The sequence below is a fragment of the Macrobrachium nipponense genome, chromosome 8, assembly GCF_015104395.2.
Source record: "Macrobrachium nipponense isolate FS-2020 chromosome 8, ASM1510439v2, whole genome shotgun sequence".
In the NCBI taxonomy this organism is placed as follows: Eukaryota; Metazoa; Arthropoda; class Malacostraca; order Decapoda; family Palaemonidae; genus Macrobrachium; species Macrobrachium nipponense.
This window is the reverse complement of record NC_087203.1, coordinates 2,314,847-2,338,132: the sequence shown is the minus strand read 5'-3', so window position 1 is coordinate 2,338,132 and position 23,286 is coordinate 2,314,847. Positions and strand designations below refer to the sequence as shown.

General features: G+C 36.8%; 1 protein-coding gene across 1 annotated transcript in view; it reads left to right on the top strand.

The window, feature by feature from the left end:
- LOC135223343 (reelin-like) overlaps positions 1 to 23,286 on the top strand; it is a 484,942-nt gene that overhangs the window by 355,600 nt on the left and 106,056 nt on the right. Inside the window, 5 exon segments of the mRNA XM_064261806.1 lie at positions 148 to 316; positions 4,919 to 5,076; positions 5,774 to 5,931; positions 11,312 to 11,514; positions 21,442 to 21,653. Of these exon segments, the coding sequence (XP_064117876.1) occupies positions 148 to 316; positions 4,919 to 5,076; positions 5,774 to 5,931; positions 11,312 to 11,514; positions 21,442 to 21,653 (900 nt within the window).

Sequence of the window (23,286 nt, the reverse complement as noted above, 5' to 3'; positions counted from 1 at the left end):
TTATTATTATTATTATTATTATACTGGTAAACTGAAGGTCCATCAGAACTCATCATTGTTGCCAATTCAAGATGGTGATTATACTTCATAGCATCCGTACTCACATCTAAATGGATGTACTTCTTTATTGTTATTATGTATTTACAGAGGTCAAGTTAGAATACTCTACCGATCAAGGCTCAACTTGGTGGCCTCTTAAGGAAAGCTGTCTGCCTTCAGATCCTGACTGCACAGAATACTGGCCGTCCTCCATTCTCACTTCGGATCTTCATACCAGGCCATCACAGATTACCATGCCCCTCAACCCTAAGACAAGGTCAGAGAAGTATAAACATTTATCATTGAAACTGTTGTTAATATGAAAAAAAAGAGAAACTTCACTCTACCACCGAATGGTATATAGTATGACTGTTGTTGAAGAAACAAAGGCATTAAAAACTACCGGCTCAAATTATCACCCTTTATAACAAGAGATAAAAAGTTCAATCCTTGCGGGTTCAAAAGACTCATAACCTGGTGCAAAAATATTCACTAGTCTTTCAGCAAAAAATACATTCAATTTCATGCAGAGACTTAAGCTCATGTTTCAAGGGTTAGAACCAATGAAATTTACCACAACACAAATATCTTGCCTATTTTCGTAGCCTGTGGTTCACGAAAAGGGCAGGACTTCAGGCTTGAGAGAGAGAGAAGCTTGAAGAATCTCTCTCTCTCTCTCTCTCTCTCTCTCTCTCTCTCTCTCTCTCTCTCGTGCGTGATTCAAAGTCTTTTCAGAAACATTTATTTGCGGGACCTTAACACTCAAGAAAGTAGGACTGAAGTGCATGCATAGCATTACTTTTATAGAAAAATTATTCAAGAATGTTGTGATTTATTCTACAAAATTTATGGAGTTTAACATTTTTGCATTACCCCCAATTTGCACTTTGGTTGCTCAGTTTATGTTTGTAAGGCAAAAAACGGACCTTTAGATTACTATAAGCACAATGTTACATTATGTGTGTAATAACGTGCTGAAGTAGTTGTGACCTGACTTTATACAAAGTGTGATTTAAGCACTGTGAGAAAAACATAAAAGTATAAAGTTTATTTTTAACAGTATCACAAAAGTATTTTTCTAATTATCTGCTGCACTATAAGAGACGAGCCATTCACAGGAAAATCCCTGGCTAGTGACTACCACCACTAGTGGTGGTAGTCAATAGTCAGGGATTTTCCTGTGAATGGCTCGTCTCTTATATTGCAGCAGATAATTAGAAAAATACTTTTGCGATACTAGCATGAAATTTGGTACAAGCACTCATTTTAACAGCCTCTTTTGAAAAATCTGGGTGTTCACACAATATTTCAGTATGACTGCTACTTTTCAAGACGACTGTTAGCTGAGTAAATCATTATTCAGATAATGACTTCCTGAGTTGAGGAGTTACCTGAAGATATCACCAGAGCCCCTAATACTATATTTACCATTGCAATAAAGATGGCAAACAAATGGTCGCATAAACATCTTTGCTTGATAAATCTGCAAACTAAGAAAGATATTTACCATTGCAATAAAGATGGCAAACAAAATGGTCGCCATGAAACATCTTGCTTGATAAATCTGCAACTAAGAAAGATAGACATGAAATTTTTATCTGTGCCTATATTTATGAGACTAGAGAACCTGTTTCTAAATTTCTATCGGTCTGTTATCAATATTACATCTTGAAAAGTGACCCCATAATGCTACTGAAAAGTATACAGGCATAAGACTATAATGGATTGTAATAACAAAGTATCTTATCATCTAAGTTCGAGCACTGTCTCAATGTCTTTTTTTAAGCCTGAAATGAATGGAAGATTTTGAAGATGCATGGTGTCACCCTTTAGTGGGACAAAATTCGCGTTCAGATATATCTGAAGCATCATTTGCAACATTATAGTTACACCTCACATTATGATTACACCTCACATTTGCATTTACACAAAGCTGTGCATGTATGCCCAAGCCTGTAGTATTTGCACCTGCCACGGCAACCATACTAGCAGCCACATTTTGTAAGCAGTTCACAACTTTTTGCAATGGAGGAGTTGACTATCCAGAAGACTTTCCAGTCTTCACCAATCTTTTCCCAGAAAGTCTCCGTTAACCTCTTCCTGTCCTTTGCATTAACTATTGTAGGTAGACTTCAGGATCTTGTTAGACTGCAGGCCGTGACTTGGTGCAATTTTCGTATCCTAGTAACACTTTAGACAGAGATAAAGGAATCTGCAGTGCCGAAGAAGCAACACCTGTTTTTACCAAGGCACCAGTCTAGCCACTGTCCTTGAGCAAAGAGCCAAGGGACCTAAGGGCAGTCATTTCGACAATTCATCTGCCCTGAACACTCGCACCATAAAATCCTGCCTCGCTTCCTCAACTTGTGTCAGCTTCCACCACTTGATTGTTGGTGGGACACGTGGAGGCCTACCTTTTACCAAGTCCATTACCATCACCCTGTGCTGTGTTGCCACACACTCTTCATTTAAAATTTTACAGTTTCTCACCTCTTTCAGGTGTGATCTTCTTCACATGAGGGCATAAATTTTTCTTTCTCTAGCTCCACTCTTGTATGCCGTATGCTGATTTTCTTTACACTCAAACCAGGTGTTGACAATAGCCAAATCAAATGACACTGTGCAGTGCACAATCTCTCTCCATCATCATTTCTCTCTCCAGTTCCTCAGCCACCATGCACCCACTCAGTACCATCTCTGGTCTTTCCAATATGTACATTCATGTCACCACCAATAATTAATCTCTTTTTTGCTGGTATTTCACTCAACAGTCAGTCCATTTCCTCCCAAAATGCCACTTTCTCAACTTCATTACATCCTGCTTGAGGGGCATAAGCACTCACGATGTTACCTATTTTTCCATCTAGGCACAGTTTCACAACCATTGCTTTGTAATTTGTCCTCTTCACTCTTAATATGCTGTCTTTTTGGCTTTTTGATAGAATTATTCCCACTCTATTTCAACTTTCCTTATTTGCTCCACTAAATATCAATCTATATCTGCATCCCAGCTCTCTCGCTTTATTTCCTTTCCATGTAGTCTCTTGCACACATAAAATGCTTATCTTTCTTCTCTCCATCAGATCTACTATTTCTCTTTCATTTCCTGTCGTTGTCCCCATGTTCAAGTTCCAACTCCCAAAGCTGCCACTATCTTCCTTCCCCTCACACTTCTCATTTATTGGACTCGCTTCTTTAAGGGGATGCTCACTACCTAGAAGCCCTTGCGTGTCTCCTACTCGCTTCTTTAAGGGGATGCTCACTACCTAGAAGGCTCCTGCGTGTCTCCTACATGGGACACCCTAGTGCTATCCAATTTCTGCTGTAAGTAAACTGTCACATTTGGTTTTGGCTGATTTTGTGGCCAGATGCCCTCCCCATTTATCCAGGCTTGGGACTGACACTGAGTTGGACTGGCTTGTCCCTCCCAATGGCAGGATTCCTAGCCTTGCAAAACATGTCACTGATATTTTACAATAGGGCTGTCTACAATAAAATTGTAATCCATACATTCTTTTACACTCACCAAGAACCACAATAAAGAACATAAAATTTTACTGATAGATTTAAAAGCACCAATTAGAACAGATGAGACAGATGTAAAACCACCAATCTAACATGCAAACCTCGCAAGGTTGATGATAATTCATGAGTAAAAACTTCCATTGTTAGACCATTGTTAAGAAAAGGGGGCTTGTTGATTACATTGGTATTCGAAAATAAAATTGGAAACATAGTAATGGAAAAATAAGAGACATTTGAGTCTCATTTAGATAAAAAAAAAAAAAATCCATGTAAAATAACGGACGAATTCACACACAGCAAGAAAACAGCGTCTCTTCTAATATTTTGGCTAACGCCAGATTTTCATCCCGGTCAGTTGAACATTTCTAGAGTTATAGCGGTCCAAACTCGGGGTTTTTCTGTATTCTGGGTGGCTAACTACCGTCAACGGTATACCGTGTAATCGACTGAGGCAAATAGCCTCTTCATCCTATGGCTCTGCAAACCTCTGACATCTTTAGATGAAAATGCCCATGTCATCATACTTCTCACTGAATCTTGGTAGCTTTGTCAATCCAATAACAACTAACTTCTGCCTTAAGTTTAACAATAAAAGTTCATGGGCATGCTTTTGGGCCTCTTCCCTCTTGGCTTCCAACTTATTCTCTGTGTCTATGAGTGCCTTTTCTCTCTCTCTCTCTCTCTCTCTCTCTCTCTCTTTGCATGGACTAAATCTTGTCTTTCATTTCTTGGCCAATGAAACCCGTCACTTGCCAGCTCAATGAGATCTGCTGCATCTGCTGCTGCTGTGACTTCAAATTAACAAAGTAAAATCACACCAAACACTCCCATCAAAATATCGTCTCATGGTTACTAATTTAACACACTATGCGTGCAATAAAGTACTAAAATAGTATTGGTCAAAGGCTTTCTAAAGTGCGATTAGAACACTGAAAAAACACAATAAAAGTATAAGATTCTTTTGAACACTGGTGCAACAATGTATCACAGAAGTCGTATGGGGGTAGAGAGGGATCTGTCTTCATAAGGCTCCCCTCTCGAAACTGTGTATACTTTTTTCTCTAATATATTTGAGAGATATGTCTCTAAGAGATGACTGGTGACTTGAGACTTGCCTTACTTTGCCTTTAAACATAATTAAATGTACTACAATTTCACTAATACCCTACTAAACAAATATATTTTCATTGATAAGCATTTATAAAAAAATTAAAGCATTAGATTAAAGCTCCAGAATATAACATTAAATGAAAGATGTTGAAACTGGGAGGCCTAAATAAAGAAATCTTCATCACATTATTTATACTTTGACACAATAATAAAGAAAAATTCTTTCTTGGTAAATTATCCTCAGAGACACCATGGCAAGAATTAGGTTCAACCAGCAAGACTACCGGCAACAACACACCTGGTCGCTTTCTCATGTTTATATCGGCGATGAATGTTATGGAATGTGTTCTGGAAGAGGTTTCTGTGATGCTGGTATCTGCCATTGTCAGCAAGGGTGGACAGGTGAGTGTCTGCACGCGCACAGAATATGTGCACATATAGTGATATTTTACCGAGGCAAGGGTCACCTGCTTTAGCAAGCTTCCTTAACAAAGACCTCATGTGTGGGTTTGGAACTGGATTTTCTTTTGAATGAAATAGATTTATTGTAATATTTCCTACCGGTAGTCCCAGCCTCCATGAATAATAAATTACATATTCTGTTTGATTCAGTATTACTAGATTCCATAAGTCAAGCAGGATAATGCGTTTCATCAAGAATGCAGACAATCCTTAGATCAGATTTCAGTGATATGGAATGATATATATTTTTTCTTTTAATTTATCTCTTGGAATTGTAGAGCCGTCAATGTACCTCACATGATAGATTGTACATATTACTAAAGGGTGTTCGTTGAATCCCCTTTGGCCATTGGCTGAGGCTTTTCACTTTACATTTGTTGTCACTTTCTTCTTTCTTGTTGCCCAACCTCTCTAACTGTCACTACATGGTGCAACTCTTGGATTTTCTCCGTGCCATTTTTTTATCTTTGCATTTCCTCTCGTTCATTTTTCAGATCTCTTTATCTAGCTGTCCAAACAATGCAATCTCCCTTTTTCCACTGTATTCATTAAACGCTGAATGGCTGAAAGTCCCTAATTATTTAGTTTTATGGCCAAAAAAATCAAGTCAATCATTCATTCCTCACATTCTCCCCAGATGACAGTTGCAGCACCCCAGAGAGGGCTTTGCCAACCTTCTTGGTGTCAGAAAACGATGCGGAAGTGGATCCATCTCCATGGCAAAAAGTAGTTGGTGCTCAAATTACAGGACAATGTGGTGTCATCGCATCTGGCGAAGCCTTGCATTTCACCGGGGTATGTGCTCATAAGTGTGAAGACTGTGAATGTATTCCTATAGTTTTCTATGTATTCAACCCATACCGATTTGCCCTATGCTGATCATTCTTATAATTTATTCGCAAATGATGACTGCCATGCCTTCGGCTTTGAGTAACTAATGAATTACATATTAATTAGGTTCATGGACAGAGGACTTTTGCCTTAATCATTTGTTCATTGATACTAGCAGTAGATTATCTATCCCTTTTTTTCTGATTCTTAGATTAAGGAAATAATCACTTACAAAACAAGAACCACTTTCGAAACCCATTGGGGTATTATTATTATTATTTACATTAAGTGAAGTGAGATTATGAAACGATGGTGAGAATCATATTCTGAAAATCTAAAGGCTCACCCACGACAAGGGGCACCAGAAAATGGATTAATTGGTAATAACAATTGATATAGACATGTTTAAAATGGCCGAAAACATAAAGGAAATGCTGTTGAAATTATAAACCCAGAACAGAGGAATGGGAGAATTAAGAGACAGAGGTAAAGAGATTCAAGAGGAAGACAGAAACACAGGCTTTGCTAAGAAGGAGCTGGGAAGAAATGCGGATGAAATGTTTGTTAGCTATTAAATCAAATTAATTAAAAGAACTTGAAATTATATCCGTTCAACCTCTTACGTTGGAGATGTCAAGAATGAGTAAACTACTATGAGATTCAGGGTCTCTGTAACACGGTTTTTTTGGTTTTTTGGACTTTGCTCCTTGTCAAAGCATCGGATGTAGCTGAAAGTTGACATATGTATATTTTACAACCACACACAAATTTTGTCAGCATTATTAATAACCTAAACCCGACAGTTTTGATTTTTATAGAGTAAAAATGAACTAGCCGACGCCATGGCCAATGATTACGAGCCAAGAGTCGAAAAACATTCTTTACGTAAGCAAGGTAAACAAGCACCTTTTGACTAAATGTTGCCCCGCCCATCCACCAGACAGAAATGCCATCGGCTCTGAAACCCAAAGACTTTATGAATGGCGGAACGATACATAGATGTGGGTAAGGTATCAGTGCTAGCGTAGTAATACTACTGTAGCAGTAGTGCCGCAACAGTATAGCAGTAATATACATGATTTAAACGTTTAGACCAACTGCTGGATCCTTGAGGATCATTTAGCCTTCCTTATAACTACTCGAGAATTGAGTTTTATAGCCAGAGTAATTAAATTTTCTAATCCAACAATGCCCATGGTAGCCTTCAGTGTTATCCGGAATTATAACGAGGGGAAATGTGGGTGGAGCCTCATGAAGTCACCATTCTGACGATAATTATTGGTGAAGGTTTAAAGCCAATATACGGTACCGGCTATTTTTTTTTTTTTCAGTAATAGGTAGATAGCCAATAAATAAAAATTGCTTGACATTGGATATAGCAGTTATCAAATCAAGCTTGTCTACTATGTTTTTGGTAATTACCAACTATTCCCTACATCTTGTCAATCTGATTGTGACCTATAAAGTAGACTAATTTCTTTGGAAACTTATTTGGGAGTTAGACTAATAACCGAAGTGTTTTTGTATTTATTAACATATTTTGTTGGTTTGTTCATTATGACAATTATCAGTGGAGAGGTTTCAGAGTTCATAAAGGTGTACTGCTTTGCTTGTATTTAAATTTGTATGTCATTGTTGCCAGAGGTTTGCCTTCGTTACGTATAGCCAATCATCCATCGAGAAAGAGGGAAGAAATGCTGTCATAAGTTACGTAACGAGTGCGTTCGAAACCTTTTCTCTGAGTAAGTTGGCCCGTCTTCAAAAAAGGTCACTTTTACATTATAAGTACCAAATTTATTCAACCTACGTAGTGCAGAATACACTCAAATTTATGTGTTGATATAATATGTATTCTGAATAAGTGTTATATTTATGAAATGCATAGATAAAAAGTTATTACGAAAAAAACCATGTTACAGAGTCCTGAATCTCATAGTAGTGTTAAAGATGAATAATAATAAGACAAAGATGTTATAAACGCCTGTGTAGCATTTGTTTCAAATGACTGTTTGAGTTAATGTAGAACACCTATAGATATTAAGTAACACATTTAAAACGAGAAAAAAGAACCATTTTTTCATAGCAACCTTTAATCTGGAAATTTCCGTATAATTAATCATCTAATAAGCAGTAATAAGCATCATCTTCGAAATCCCTATAAAAGTTGTTTCACGAGTTTCTCTCAAAAGTTTGTATTTAGTTCAAATGAGCAAATGAAAACTGACGCATAGCCGAGCTGTGAAGCAACATGAAAATGAGTGAAGGTCAATAATTCTGAAGAGTTCAAAGTTGAGTTTTATTCCTATGTAAGGAATATTAAAAGTGACCGAAAAATGCAATACTTTCCCGGCTAAAGGTTCCCCTCTCAAAGGTTATGGTTATTTTTCCATGGAGAATAGTTATCCTAATATTTCGACATTAGAATACTTAGAAGACAGGATCCATAGTATCTGCTGCCTTTATTGATGACTTGAACGTTCATTGCCGCCAGGCTGGTCTCAGGGTCCCGCTTTCGAAACAGGACAAGAAAAAAGGCTGTTTCCTTGTAGCTTCCCTTTCAAAATCTGTTTTTCCTTGCATTGCATATATCATGTTAAGTGATATAAACGCGCGAAAGATTCCTCTATCACTGCAAAGGTAAATAGCAATGAGTATTCCTCGAATGCCTGATTAAGTATTAAGCGTGAAATACAAACCATGCAAGGAAGGTGAAAACGAGTATGCCTGTGATTACTATCAAATCAGAATGATATCGAGGCATTATCTCTCACAAAAGAAAAAATGTGATGCCATCGTTTTCTTATAAACATAAAAACTTCTGCAAATTACAAAAGAACCTTTGCGTTGGTCTCAGTTAATTAGCAGCTGCAATCAACATGAAAAGAAAACTACAAAGAAGATATAATCCATGAAGCACCACCGTTGCTTTTCATGCTTCAGGGTGATATTTTCTCTTTCTGTGCGACTATTCACTTATTTTTTCAGTTCTCTGATATTCACGTTTTCAAGAAAAAAATAGCACAGATTGTTTGATATCTCCGAAAATTTCAGTCATAATGATGTTTGTTTTTTGCATACACTTGAAATTATTCCAGAGATGACATTTACCTTATGCTGCTCTTGACCGTTTTGTGGAGGTTTCTTGTGCTCATTGTGTTCACCTGACTCATGAACATTTTGTGGAGGTTTCCTATACTCATTGTGTTCACCTAACACATGAACATTTGTGTTCATCTGACACATGAATATTATGTGGAGGTTCCCTATACTCATTGTGTTGTTTTGACATATGGACATTTTGTACAGGTTTCCTGTACTCATTTTGTTCACCTGACACATGAACATTTTGTGGAGGTTTCCTTTACTCATTGTGTTCATTTGACTCATGGACATTTTGTGAAGGTTTACTGTATACTCACTGTGTTCACTTGAAACATGAAAATTTTGAGGAGGTTTTCTGTGCTCATTGTGTTCACTTGACACATTGTTACGGATCTGGATCTGTTCAGGTTCTTTATTACAATAAACAAAAAGGATTCAACGCCAACAATTGAAACACGGGATACAAATATAGAAAGGAACTCAATCAGAACACAATTTTATTTACAAGCTTATTCAAAAAGATAAATGCAGAAAGGTTTCTCCTCCTATTTACATAACAAAATTAAATCTGACTATATGTGAAGAGGGGGAACAGTGCGGTAATGAAATACTTGCTGGCCAGTTTTACAGCTGTTGAAATCGGTGCTCGGTACGATGGCTTCACGAAGGGACAGTAAAAGCTCCAGGTGGGTTTCTTCTTTTCTTCGCACTACAGGAAGGAATGACTTAGTCTTGAAACTTGAAGGGTGGGATTAATAGAGTTCCTGTTAGAAAGAAACATAATTCTTATTAACACACTTGTCAAAATAATAACAAAATAATAGCAAATCTCATAAAGAGGACAGTGATACATTTCACCAACAAGGCCACAAAAACAGAATGATAATAATTTCTCACGAATCTCTCATAAGAAAGAAAGAGGTTATCTGCCACTTCACACGTCATCTCAAATAGTTCGAGATGCTGAAAAGGAATTCATTAATGAAAGTTCCAACAACTCTCACCTCTGATGTCCATGATAATAGTTTCGTGTGGTTGTCACGCAGCCTCTATCTTCAAAGACAAGGTGGCCGAATAATGCCCCAAAAATGATACGAACAGGGGAGGTAAAACGTGACCTACAAACGAACGAGCATTCTCGTAAAACCACTCCCTATCTACTATGTCTGGAGTGTAACGAGTTCGTTGTGCAAAACCGATTGTGTAATAACACATCATTTATTTCCCAATTCCTGATCTACACATAATAGAGTTTTCAACATTTTATATTCTCCTTGTTAGGAAGGTAATCTATTTTAAATAACACTTATCCCTCACTGGTTCCGCCCACAGAAATAACCACAAATACGAGGAAACACAACATTCGAGGAATTTTCCATGCAAACTCAGGTTTTGTCAACAAATAGCATTGACTTTTGTTTCTGTGAGAGCTAATGCTGATATCTATTATTTCAAAGAAAGTCATTGTTCACCACATATGTCTATCAACTAGAGGTCAACAAAAAGTGTAATTTAAATATATAACAGCTGTTTTCTGTACTCATTGTGTTCACTTGACATGAACATTATATGGAGGCTTCCTGTACTCAATGTGTTCATCTGACACATGAACATTTTTTAGAGGTTTCCTGTACTCATTGTGTTCAATTGATACATGAGCATTTTGTAAAGGTTTCCTGTACTTATTGTGTTCGCTTAAATGAAGAACATTTCATATATGGTTCCAATACTCATTGTGTTGAACAGTGGAACATTTTGTATCAGTTTTATGTGCTAATTTTGTTCACTTGAATGGTGAACATTTTATATTTTCTATTCTCACTGTGTTCAATTAACCGATGAACAATTTTATAGGTTTCTACATTCATTGTGTTCACTTGACATATGAACATTTTGAACTGGTTTCCTATATTCATTGTGTTCACGTGACAGATGAACATTTTGTATAGGCTTTCTATACTCCCTGTGTTCACGTGACAGATGAACAAACTGTATAAGTTTCTTACATTCATTGTATTCTCGTGACAGATGAACATTTTGTATAGATTTCCTATATTCAGTGTGTTCACTGGATAGATGAACATTTTGCAGAGGTTTCCTGTGCTCATTGTGTTCGCTTGACAATGAGAGTCTGCATGAACACTCACATGATATTCAAATTTATATTATAATAATTCAAATATACAGAAGTTAATTATTTGCTTATCTCTTCATAATTTCAGCTCTAAATTCTTTCTTCTAGGGATGTAGCAGATACCTTGAGACCGTAGACTTAGACCTTCGAGAGACCATGTTCATCCAGTTTGACATTCGGACGGGATGTTTGGATCCCGTCAGTGGTCGGGATGCGGGTGGAGATCACAGCATCCTCATTCAGACGTCCTGTGACGCAGGCATATCATGGACTACACTCAAAAAGCTTTTGCTAATTTATCAGCAGCCAGTGTGAGTATTTGAACTATAATAATAAGGTCATGATGGAAAAGAAAATTCGTGCCAGAATGTTTCTTTGTCATCCTGCAAATATTTTTACTTCACATTCGAAGGGTTATTCTCTACAGTAGCTTATATTGTAATCAATAGACCTTATAGGTAAGAAAATATTTCATTGTCATCGCTATCAGTTTTAGTATTGCTACTATATTTTACAAATTCTGTGACGTACCTCCATTTCCATTAAAATTCTTTAAGTTCACCTGCTGCTGGAAAACTACGTGCAGTTTATTATCGTATTCCAATGAATAATTTAACTGTCGTTATGCTATTGTATTGGAACACAGTCGTAGTTTTTGTCATAAACTCTTGTTTTATTGCTTACTGAATTTCTCAGATTAAAACTCCTCATTTCCTGAACCAGCTGGTATTTGCTAACAGATTGGTTCTATATAGGTAAGATGATAAATTGGGAAAACTGTTTTTAACAAATTATAGGTTGGGCGTCTTGCATTTCTTTTTAAATACATTTTTTCACTTTGCTGTGCAGAATCTTATAATAATGTTTTAATTTGCCTGATTTCAAGAAATAGCAAGTAACTATTAATATGAACATAATGCGTATTTCATAAATGTATACATACAGATTTTGACTATGTTAAATTATTTGTTACTCAGATTAAAATGAAATCAATGTTCAGGTAAATTTCAAATTCATCGTTATAGCCCTTCCAGCTTCGTGGCACTTTGATGGAGAGGCTCAGAGCTTCCATGGTGCCCACCTGCACCACACTCGCTTTTCTTCTTCATGGGACTTTGATGGAGAGCCTCAGGGCTTCCATGGTGCCCACCTGCACCACACTCGCTTTTCTTCTTCATGGGACTTTGATGGAGAGGCTCAGAGCTTCCATGGTGCACTGCACAGCTGCACCACATTCGCTTGCTGACTTCACAAGGCTTTAGGTCGCAAAGTGGCAGATTGATTTTAGTGTGTAAATTGCTGTTGTTCATTTATTCCTTTGTTTTCTTCAGCGATATGGTTTTAAGTGTGACTTGATTTTACATAAAAAAAACTCTTCTCTTTTAAAATAATAATTAGGCATTACATATATGCAATCTTCAGTTGTGTATTGTAGTGAAGGATTACTTATTTATCACCAAAGGGATTATGCATCCAACTGCCATGAGATTTTGACAAAATAAATCCTCTAAATGCGGAGTCCAGTGATACAGGATATCTTTTGCTTCAAACAATATCTCTCAGTCTTGTTTTTTATGCGAATTCTAATGTCCATCTGGTTATTAACTTTTCCCTCCCTCTTTACTGTTTCCTAAAGTACTAGCACAGATTCACTCCTGATCTTTCATGAATATCTCTCTTTTCCTGTCTTATTTCTTCAGGGGTACCTTATCCACTCTCTATGTACCTTTAAAAAATTTCTTCAGCCACGTAATTTCACCATCTTATTTCAGCATTTCGCTTCTTCTGTACATGTACATGCATACTGGTAATAGGTGGTGAGGTCTTGCAGGAGAAGACAGAAGTTTGCAGGAATGGAGAAATAAAATCCTGAATCACTGGTTTCTTTATTCCATGCAGCAAATTAAATAAAGGGAGGTTCTGCAAGGCAGACAACTCGTGCCAAGAGAAGCCAGAAGAGAGTACTCCTGCACATGTGCAGAGTGCAGACAGCGTGACTCATGCACATGCATTTGCAACAGACAATACTCATGAAATCTATAGAATGCCTATGCATACAGTAACATATACAGTAATTTCACAAATCCCCTCCCCTTTTTGCATTCAAATGTATTTTAAATGTACTAAGCAGGTTACACACAGTGAACTATCAAGTATGAAGGTATGAAACAAGCTGCGTAAATGGCACATGAGGGCTTTGTACACTATGTAGTCCTGTTTAAACTGGGAGACTTGAGAGGGGCTTTGAAGGGAATTGACGACTTTTCCATGTCAGGGCTAAGTACTATAGGGAGACTGGAGTTGGGAATTTGACCGGAGCCAGGCATTGGATATAGGAGCAATGGTTCTGACGTAGCACTTTACCACTTGTACTCACAACCTTATCCCACTGGGATGTTGGGCCGTGGAGGAAGACGTGTTGGCCGACATTCAGCCTGGACTGGGTCCAGGCATGGGTGTCATAGTTGTGCTGCACCTGAGCAGCTCTGGTAGTGGCTCGGTGGTCACAGTCAAGGGCTTTTTCTTGCCAATCTTCCACGACTGACTGAGGATGGGCAGACAGACACATATGGTAGGGTAAAGCCACAGAAATTCGCTCAGGTCTCTGCCACTGTGAACTTTTCTCTGCTGAGAGTGATGCCATTTTTGCAGCAACAGGTGAGGAGTTCGTGGATCCTGTGGTAGTGTGTCAGTAGGTTGTTTTCGAAGATGAGAATGTCATTGACAACCAAGAAGCACTTCTTCATGACTTGGAGAGCTAGGTCGCCACAGTAACAATAGGTATTGCCAATTGCAGCGAAGCCAATAGGTACCTGGCAATGCTGGAAGTGTCCGTAAAGCCTAATAAAAGTGGTGAGGTGGCAGTCCTCCTCCGCTACCTCCATCTGCCAGAAGCCATGTAGAGCATCTGCAGTGGTGAAGAGCTTGGTGGTGGAGTCGAGAGCATGGACAGCAGCCAAGGGAGTGGGCGAAGGGTGGGCTGGCCGAGAGACTTGTGCAATTCAGCTTTCCCTAGCTTTCCCCTTCCCTCTGTTGGCAGGAAAGCAGGTTCCCTGCATCATAGAGCTTCATTCTGCAGGTTCTTGATGGGTTTCTGGAGAATATTCAAAACCTTGTCCACAGAATGATCTGTGTCTGGTGGTACATTGAGCTTGGCTTGTGTTCGAGTATTTTTTGGGTCTCCAGGCTGAAGCACACGTGAAGTTGCATCAACTGCTCCGTGGTTGGCAATGTCCCTATGTCCACCATCTCGCTGTAGTTATCCTAGCATCTAAGCCATTCCTTAAACACTTGGTATATGGCATCAGGACGTAAGGGCAGCGGTGTCTGGGTGATGGCCTTCTGTGGGGATGGTGGCTAGGTGGGCAATGGCACTAGGGATTACGTGGGAAGTTGTTGTGAGTCCTCTGGTGTTGCTTGATGCTGAGCAGGGTTGACCATAAATAGCTACAACAGTACAATGAAATGTTGACCTTCCCCCTCTCTTCTTGTAGATCGTCTTCATCACAATGTTGTTCCTGTTCGTGACGACTTTTCCCTCTTCATGACGACAGTGATCCTCCAGCATTGCAAAACATGATAGGGTTCAACGGTCCATTTGTGAGACTTGATGTGAAAGCAACTGGTGGTCCTCAGGGTCCTGGTCATGTTGCATATCACAAGGCTCATCTTGATGTGAGGGAGAAGCCATTATAAACCGTTTACTGCAGTATCATCCACAGTGTAAAGGAAGAGGAGAAAAGATGAGGGATAATTTATACAGTTTTTATTACAAAGTTACTGTAAATAATTCAACTGTGTGGCAAACACAGACAGGCCGGGGAGGTTGGGTTTGGGAGGGCTCCTGGGGGGTGGGTGGGCAGAAGGGTGTGACAACTTGACCATTGAGTAATGATAACTTTGTGGTGCTTTTGTCATACCTAGCTATATTATGGCTACGTGCGACAAAAGCACTACAAAGTTATCAAGATCAAGGTGGGTTGATGCTGACTCCAAAACAACAAATACCTGAGCACGACAGGGATTTGGAGGTGAGAGGTGGTGTTAGCCTATACCTCTTGGGATAGCCTTGTGGTTTAAAGCACTCACTGTTTGTCCTGAATTCTTGATTCCGTGGTTCGCACCCATGAGCTGACGAAATTCTTATTAACTATAAAGAACATTCCCATTCAGTTAACATATATGAAAATATATTAATTCCGAGGTAGAGCAAATTATATATTAAAGGACATTTGTAGCTTAATGTATATATATGAATCATGGTGATGTGATAAGAGTCATAATATGGCTATGAGAGACAAAGGCACTACAAAGTTATCAAGATCAAGGTGGGTTGATGCAGGCTCCAAAACAATAAATACCTGAGCACGACAGGGATTTGTAGATGTGAGGCGGTGTTAACTTATACCTCTCATGATAGCCTTGTGGTTTAAAAAGTTTCACTGAACGTCCTGAATTCTTGGTTCCATGGTTCATGCACATAAGCCGACGAATTTCTTATCAACACTAAAAAAATTCCTCTTCTATTAACATATATGAAAATATATTAATCCGAGGTACAGTGAATTAGATACTAAGGGTGTGTTAAGACTCATAATATGGCTACACGCAACAAAAGCACTACAAACTTATTAAAGTCGATGTGGGTTAATGCTGACTCCAAAACAACAAATACCTGAGCACAACAGGGATTTGGAGGTGAGAGGCGGTGTTAACTTATTCCTCTCGTGATAGCCTTTTGGTTTGAAGCGCTTCACTGTGCGTCCTGAATTCTTGGTTCCGTGGTTCGTGCCCATAAGCCGATGAATTTCTTATCAACTATAAAAAAATACACCTTCAGTTAACATATTTGAAAATATAATACTTCTAAGTTAGAGCGAATTAGATATTAAAAGACATTTGTAGCTTAACACATATACTATATGAATCACGGTGATTTGATAATATATATATATATATATATATATATATATATATATATTATATATATATATATAAACCCCAAAATATAAAGAAAAATACTATATTTCAGAGACTGCTTTCTCTCTCTCTTCAGGTAGATGAATGAGAAAAGTTACAGAAAAGGTGGTGTTTATACCAAGGGATCCATCCACAGTTAAGCCAATTTAGATCTCTCCCACTGATAATCCTTCTTTAATCCTCTTAAGCATTGGTTGACATCTGAATCCCATGCGCCCTTTGAGACATTCATTACCTGTCTCTGTTTAATCAAGGCAAATTCTATCATCTGGCTCTTGTACCGACAGTTGCTGCTATAAATTATACGAGAAAAATTCCAGTTTATTCTGTGGTTATGTTTATGTATATGGCTGAAAATACCAGAGTTCTGTTGTCCATACCTAACTGACCGTTTATGTTGTATTAATTTCTGGGCAAGTGATTTTTCTGTAAAACTGATGTAAGATTGGTCACAGTCCAGGCATGGGATTTCGTAAACGCCTGTGTCCTTTGGGGGTGTATTTTGTTGGACGTTAATCAGGTATTTGGCTAAGGTGTTTGGGTAAGTAAATGCAAAAGGGTTAGATTTTCCAAGAGTCTAGGTCACCATCTTAATCCTCTCCAGGTGTGGAATTTTCATTTTATTGTTGGGTGTTTCTGGTCTTGTCTTGAGGGGTCGGTAGAAAATTACGTTTGCTTTGTGAATCACTTTCTCAATTATGTGGTCAGGATACCTTAAAGACAAAAGCTGCTTACGAATTAGTTCAAATTCTTTTTCCAGGAAATAAGGAAACAAATTCGTAAGGTTCTTAAGAATAGCTGGCTACGCCCATCTTGATAGGAATATTGTGATAGCTAAAGTAATGGATGTTGGTTTTCTGTATATGGTAAATTTGTATTCTGTCGTGACTCTAATTATTAAAACATCAAGAAAAATAATTTTGTTGTGCATTTTCCATTCAACTTTAAATTTGATGCTAGGCACTAATGTGTTTAATTTTGAAAGGAATTCATTGAAATTGCCCCATCTATTATCCCAAAATGTTAGAATATCATCTACATATCCCATCCACAGCATGCGTTTGCGTTTTATTGCATTTATTACTGTAGTTTCAAGGTATTCCATGTATAAATTGGCTAAAACAGGCTTAAAGGACTACCCATACGACACCCGAATTTTTGCTTATAGAATGATTCCCCAAATGAAAATACGTTATCAGATACAAATAATTCAACTAACTTTATTATTTTGTCAAGCGCCAATGGGAAATGATCTGAATAGGGGGCGAATTTTTATCTCAAAAATTGAAGGAGCGGCAACGTGTGCTGACAAAATAGCAGGTTTACGGCTTTACACACACGTTAAAATCATTGTTCCACGGTCTAAACTAAAATATTTTTAGATGGAACTTGAAACTACATACTCGAATTTCAAGTTGGAAGTTTCCATGAACTTCGGTAATGAAATCAATAAGCGAAGAACGAAACTCTCGGCGCTAACGATCCTAAATCGCTAGCGCCGACGAGTACTGGCAAAAAAAACGACTGTGTGCGGTTTTTCACACACACTAAAAATCATTGTTCCACATTTATAAACTAACAAAATTTTAAAATGAAACTAATAATTGTTCACTTAGTTTTGAGCTTATGTTTTCATCAACCTCGGAAATGAAATTAATGGGTAAATGAAGGACGAAATTCTCAGGCCTAGCCTAGCGATCATCAATCGTAGGTAACGCAAATGAAATAAACTGATGACGACTTTTTACTCACAATAAACCATTACGCTACAGTCTAAATAAAAATGTTTAAAGTAGAACTTAAAACTATGCACTTAACTGAATCGATAAGCGAAGAATTGACTTCCCTGAGCTCCGGACTCCGGTTTCTTGAACGACCAGAAAGGGAATGGCGTCTTGGTTGGATTTTGGTCGTATGGAAACAATATGACGGTGTGTATGTGCATAACCACTTCTTCTTCTTCTTATAGTTTTGACGTAGTAAGAAAATTGGGTATCAGCGTTTGCTGAGGATAATAGAAATTGCCCTATTATCCTGAATCCATTTATACTCTGACACGTGTTATAATGTTCATCATTACAACACATACCTGGCCATAAGACCAGTTAAGAGAATTCTTTGAAATTAGACTAGTCACTGTGGAGCTCTGGATAGACCATAGAAAAGTACTCCTTTGAGGACTCAACAGTGACTACCAAAAATAAGATTTTCCTACATCAAAATCTGTTTTTTTTTAAATGGTTTAGTTTAGATAAGGGGATTATTAAATGTTTTGAGATGGTATAGTCTAGGTAAGAGGATTATTCAATTTTCTGAGATGGTTTAGTCTAGGTAAGAGGATTATTCAGTGTTTTAAGATGGTATGGTCTTGGTAAGAGGATTATTCAATGTTCTGAGCTGGGTTAGTCTAGGTAAAATGATTATTAAATTTTTTTAGATGAGTTAGTCTAGGTAAAAGAGTTATTCATTGTCCTGAGATGGTTTAGTCCAGGTAAAAGGATTATTGAATGGTTTGAGAAGGTTTAGTCTAGGTGAAAGTATTATTCAATGTTTTGAGATATTTTAGGCCAGGTAAAAGGGTTATTCAGTGTTTGAAGATGGTTTAGTCTAGGTATAAAATTTATTCAATATCTCCTTTGGGTTTAGTCTAGGTAAAAGGATTATTAAATATTTCAGATGGTTATTCTAGCAAAGAGGATTATTCAATGTTTTGAGATGGTATAGTCTAAGTAAAAGTATTATTTAATGTTTTGAGATAGTTAAGTCTAGGTCAACAGATTATTAAATATTTCAGATGGTTAATGTAGCAAAGACGATTATTTAATGTTTTGAGATAATTAGTCTAGGTAAAAGGATTACTAAAATTTTTAGATGGTTTAGTCTAGGTAAAAGGATTATTCAATTATTTTAGAGGGTTTAGTCTAGGTAAAAAGATTAGAGGATTATTAGATTTTTTGAGGTCGTTTATTCTAGTTAATAGCATTATTCGTTATTCTGAGATGGTTTAGTCTAGGTAAAAGGATTACTAATTACTCTGATATAGTTTAGTCTAGGAAAAAGGATTTTTAAATTTTTTTCAGATGGTTTATTCTAGGTAAAAGGATTAATCAATACTTTGGGATGTTTTAGTCGAGGTAAAAGGAATATTCAACGTTTTGCGTTGGTTTAGTCCAGGTAAAAGAATTATTCAATGTTCTGAGATGGTTTACTCTATTAATTGTTTTTAGATGGTTTATTCTATGTAAAACGATAATTCCATGTTTTGAGATGGTTTAGTCTAAGTAAAAGGATTGTAATTTTTTTAGATAGTTTAGTCTAGGTAAAAGAATTATACATTTTTTTATATGGTTTTGTTTCGTGATGGAATAGTCTAGCCAGAAGGATTATTCATTGTTTTTAGATGGTTTAGTCTAGGTAAATGGATTATTATATTTTCTGAGATAGTTTAGTCTAGTTAATAGGATTATTCACTGTTTTGAGATAGTTTAGTCTAGGTAAGAGGATTATTCAGTGTTTTGAGATGGTATAGTCTAGATAAAAGGATTATTCCATTTTTTGAGACGAATTAGTCTAGTTTTGAGATCGTTTAATGTAGGTAAGAGGATTATTCAATGTTTTGAGATGGTCTAGTCTAAATAAAAGGTTTGCTACATTTTTTTAGATGGTTTTGTCTAGGTAAAAGGATTATCATTTTTTTAAATGGTTTAGTCTAGGTAAGGGGATTATTCAATGTTTTAAGATGGTATAACCTCCATAAGAGGATTATTCAATATTTTGAGATGGTTTATTCTGGGCAAGAGGATTATTCAATGTTTTTACATGGTTTAGTCTAGGTAAAAGGATTATTCATTGTTCTGAGATGGGTTAGCCTAGGTAAAATGGCTATTAATTTTTTTAGATGAGTTAGTCTAGGTAAAAGGGTTATTCATTGTTCTGAGACGGTTTTATCTAGGTAAAAAGATTATAAATTTTTTTTTGAGATGGTTTAGTCTAGGTAAGAGGATTATTGAATGGTTTGAGATGATTTAGTCTAGGTAAAAGTATTATTCAATGTTTTGATATATTTCAGACTAGGTGAAAGGATTATTCAATGTTTTTAGATGGTTTAGTCTAGATGAAAAATTTACTCTATGTTCTCTTCTGGTTTAGTCTAGGTAAAAGAATTATTAAATACTTCAGATACTTTAATCAAGCATAGAGGATTATTCAATGTTTTGAGATGGTTTAGTGTAGGTAAAAGTATTATTTCATGTTTTGAGATGGTTTAGTCTAGATAAGAGGATTATTTAATGTTTTGAGTTGGTTTAGTATTGGTAAATGGGTTCTATAATGTTTTGAAATGGTCTAGGTAAAAGGATTATTAAAAGTTTGAGACTGTTTAATTTAGGTAAAAGTATTATTCTATGATTTTTTAAGGTTTAGTCTAGGTAAAAAGGTTATTCAATATTCTGAGATGGTTTTGTCTAGGTAAAAGGGTTAGTCAAATTTTTGAGATGGTCTTGTCTAGGTAAAAGAGTTATTCAGTGTCTTGAGATGGTACATCATATAGAAAAATTAGAGTTCAATGTTCTGAGAGGGTTTAGTCTAAGTAAAAGGATTATTCAATGTTTTGAAATGGTTTTAAGCCTAGGTAAAAGGGTTATTCAGTGTTTTGAGATGGTATTTCATGTTGCTAAAATGAATGTATAGTTCATATTATGTACTTGGAGGGAGATAGAGAGGAGGAAGAGAAGAAAGGTTGGGACAGATGGTGCATACCTAACAGGTTTTGGAAATGAAGGGCCTTAATATTTGGATGAATGTGTAAAGGATAGAGGTGCAGGACACTGTACTTGAAAGGGATTCAGTGCACTGCTGATGAGTATTCTGTGCAGATGTAGTAAATGAATATTATTGTGGAAGTTTTTACTTCCATGATGAATCCACAATTGAAAATTTAAGCATGTTTTTTACAGTGATCATTGGTTTTTTTCTCCGTAACCACACATTGTGGAAGAAAAAAAATAATTCTGATAATTTCATCTACAATCCATAGTGTCTCTCAATCTAAGTAGTGAATTATGTACCTGGCAGATTGTCAACTTTGGCAAGTATTAGTTATGGTGAAATTGGACATGGAACTAGGAACTTCAACACAAAATTGTGAGTGTGTGAATTGATAATTGCTATTGTATTAATTCAACCCATCTACCAATTTTAGTTCATTTCCTCTCTTTAGTTTATGGTATTAAATATTTCCCCATTTTCAAATTTAACAGTTACGTGTGGCTCCGACTGCCTGACGAGGCTCACTGCCTTGGTGGTCGTGTCCGATGGTGGCAGCCTGGTGGTGGCGAAAGTAACAGGTACGACTGGGCCATAGACAGTATCATTATTGGAGGAAACGTCACGCCTCCTGATAGCATCAGTTACACCAAGACTCACCAGCTTCAGCCTCCCCTTTGGCTCAGGAAATATAATGCCAAAATAGGTTAGCAGAATTGAATCACATTCTTGACTTATCTGCTTTGATTTCAAATCTGTGATCTCTGTGAAGACAGCAAGGGGCTCTAAAAATGCGATCTTGATCTTGCATGATTTTGTCTGGTCAAAATTGTCATAATTTGGCATGTAAATAGAAAATATATTCCTTTTCCGTAAGTGATTATTCATAACCAAAATCGTATTTTACTGCAAGTCTTCATAGCTTATGTGGAAGGCTGAATCATTAGGAGGTTTTCAAATACATATTTAAAGTAAGTGAATATATGACTAAGTAAATTAGTGTTGGTTTTTATATGATTGATTTGCGCATGACAGAAGCTTAGAAACCATTTCCTTTGGTAGGATTGTGTTTCATACATTTAACTATTAATGGTAGGAAGGAGCTGTATAGCGGCAAGGCTGTTTTGATCAGAGTTCAATTGTACAATGATTATGTACATGACTTAATCAGTTGCATGACCAGGTATGACGAAGTCTTTACTCTAGTCTTTATTTTAGTAACACCAGTGTTGTATCCTTTCAGGAACAAAAGTATAATAGCACTTAGGTTTGGCAGTAATGGGAGATTTAAATGCTAATCTTGTTTTTTTATTACATATGCACCTTAAGACATTTCAGAGAGCTTGGGACTTACATCAGTTAACTATTTAAACTGGAAATACCTGTGGGTGGGTGGAGGCCATATCTAACACCAGAATAGATAGACTGAATTTCTTTCATCTTAGGAATTTTTTATATTGGTTGCGGTTATAATTTCCCACAAAACCATGTAACAGAACTTGAAACAGATATATATGCCTTCTCCATATTAGAAAAATTATCCCATTTGTTGATGTACTGTCTCCAAGTTATAATGTCAACACCAAATAACATATGTAAAAAGAGAGGTCTTTATTCGCGAAAGTTGATGTAGCTGTCAACAGAAATAAAAGAGTACTTCGAGTATAAGCTAGCAAGTGTACCTCCATCTTTATCTGATTCCTCACAGTTAAGGAAAAAACCAAGTTTTTCCTTTGAATGCCTCTTGCTCCCAGAAAGAGACTTTATTGTTATCTTGTAACCCATACATAGCATTATTTTCTAGGTGGTGGAAATCTGCTTCACTGTTCCTTGGCCAAAACCAGCAAGATTTGGTCAGATACTGGATTTATATATAAGCTATGTTGAGAGCCATTATGGAAAACAATTAAGTGTAGTTTTTGATCGGTATCCAGAAAGAGACATTACTAAAATAGTTGAGCAAGAGCGCCGAGCAGCAAAGAGAACTTCAAGAAGCATAATATTTGAAGAAATTGCAACTGCTACTATTCTATAATCAGATTGTCTACCAAACTTATCCTTAAAATGAAAAACTAAGGTTATTCAGTTCTACAAGCTGAAAGTGATGCAGATACTGTTATTATCAAAGTAGCTCTTGATCACACTAAAAAAAATATATAACCCACTGTTGTTGCTGGGCAGGATACTGATTTGTTTTTGCTTTTAACTGCTTTAGCTAATAAAGATCTTGACATTTGGTATCTTAAACCAGGAAAATCATATAGCATTTACAAACTGTACAACATTCAGAAAGAGAAAACACGTATGGGTGAAAGCTGTGACATTTTGCTTTTTGTTTA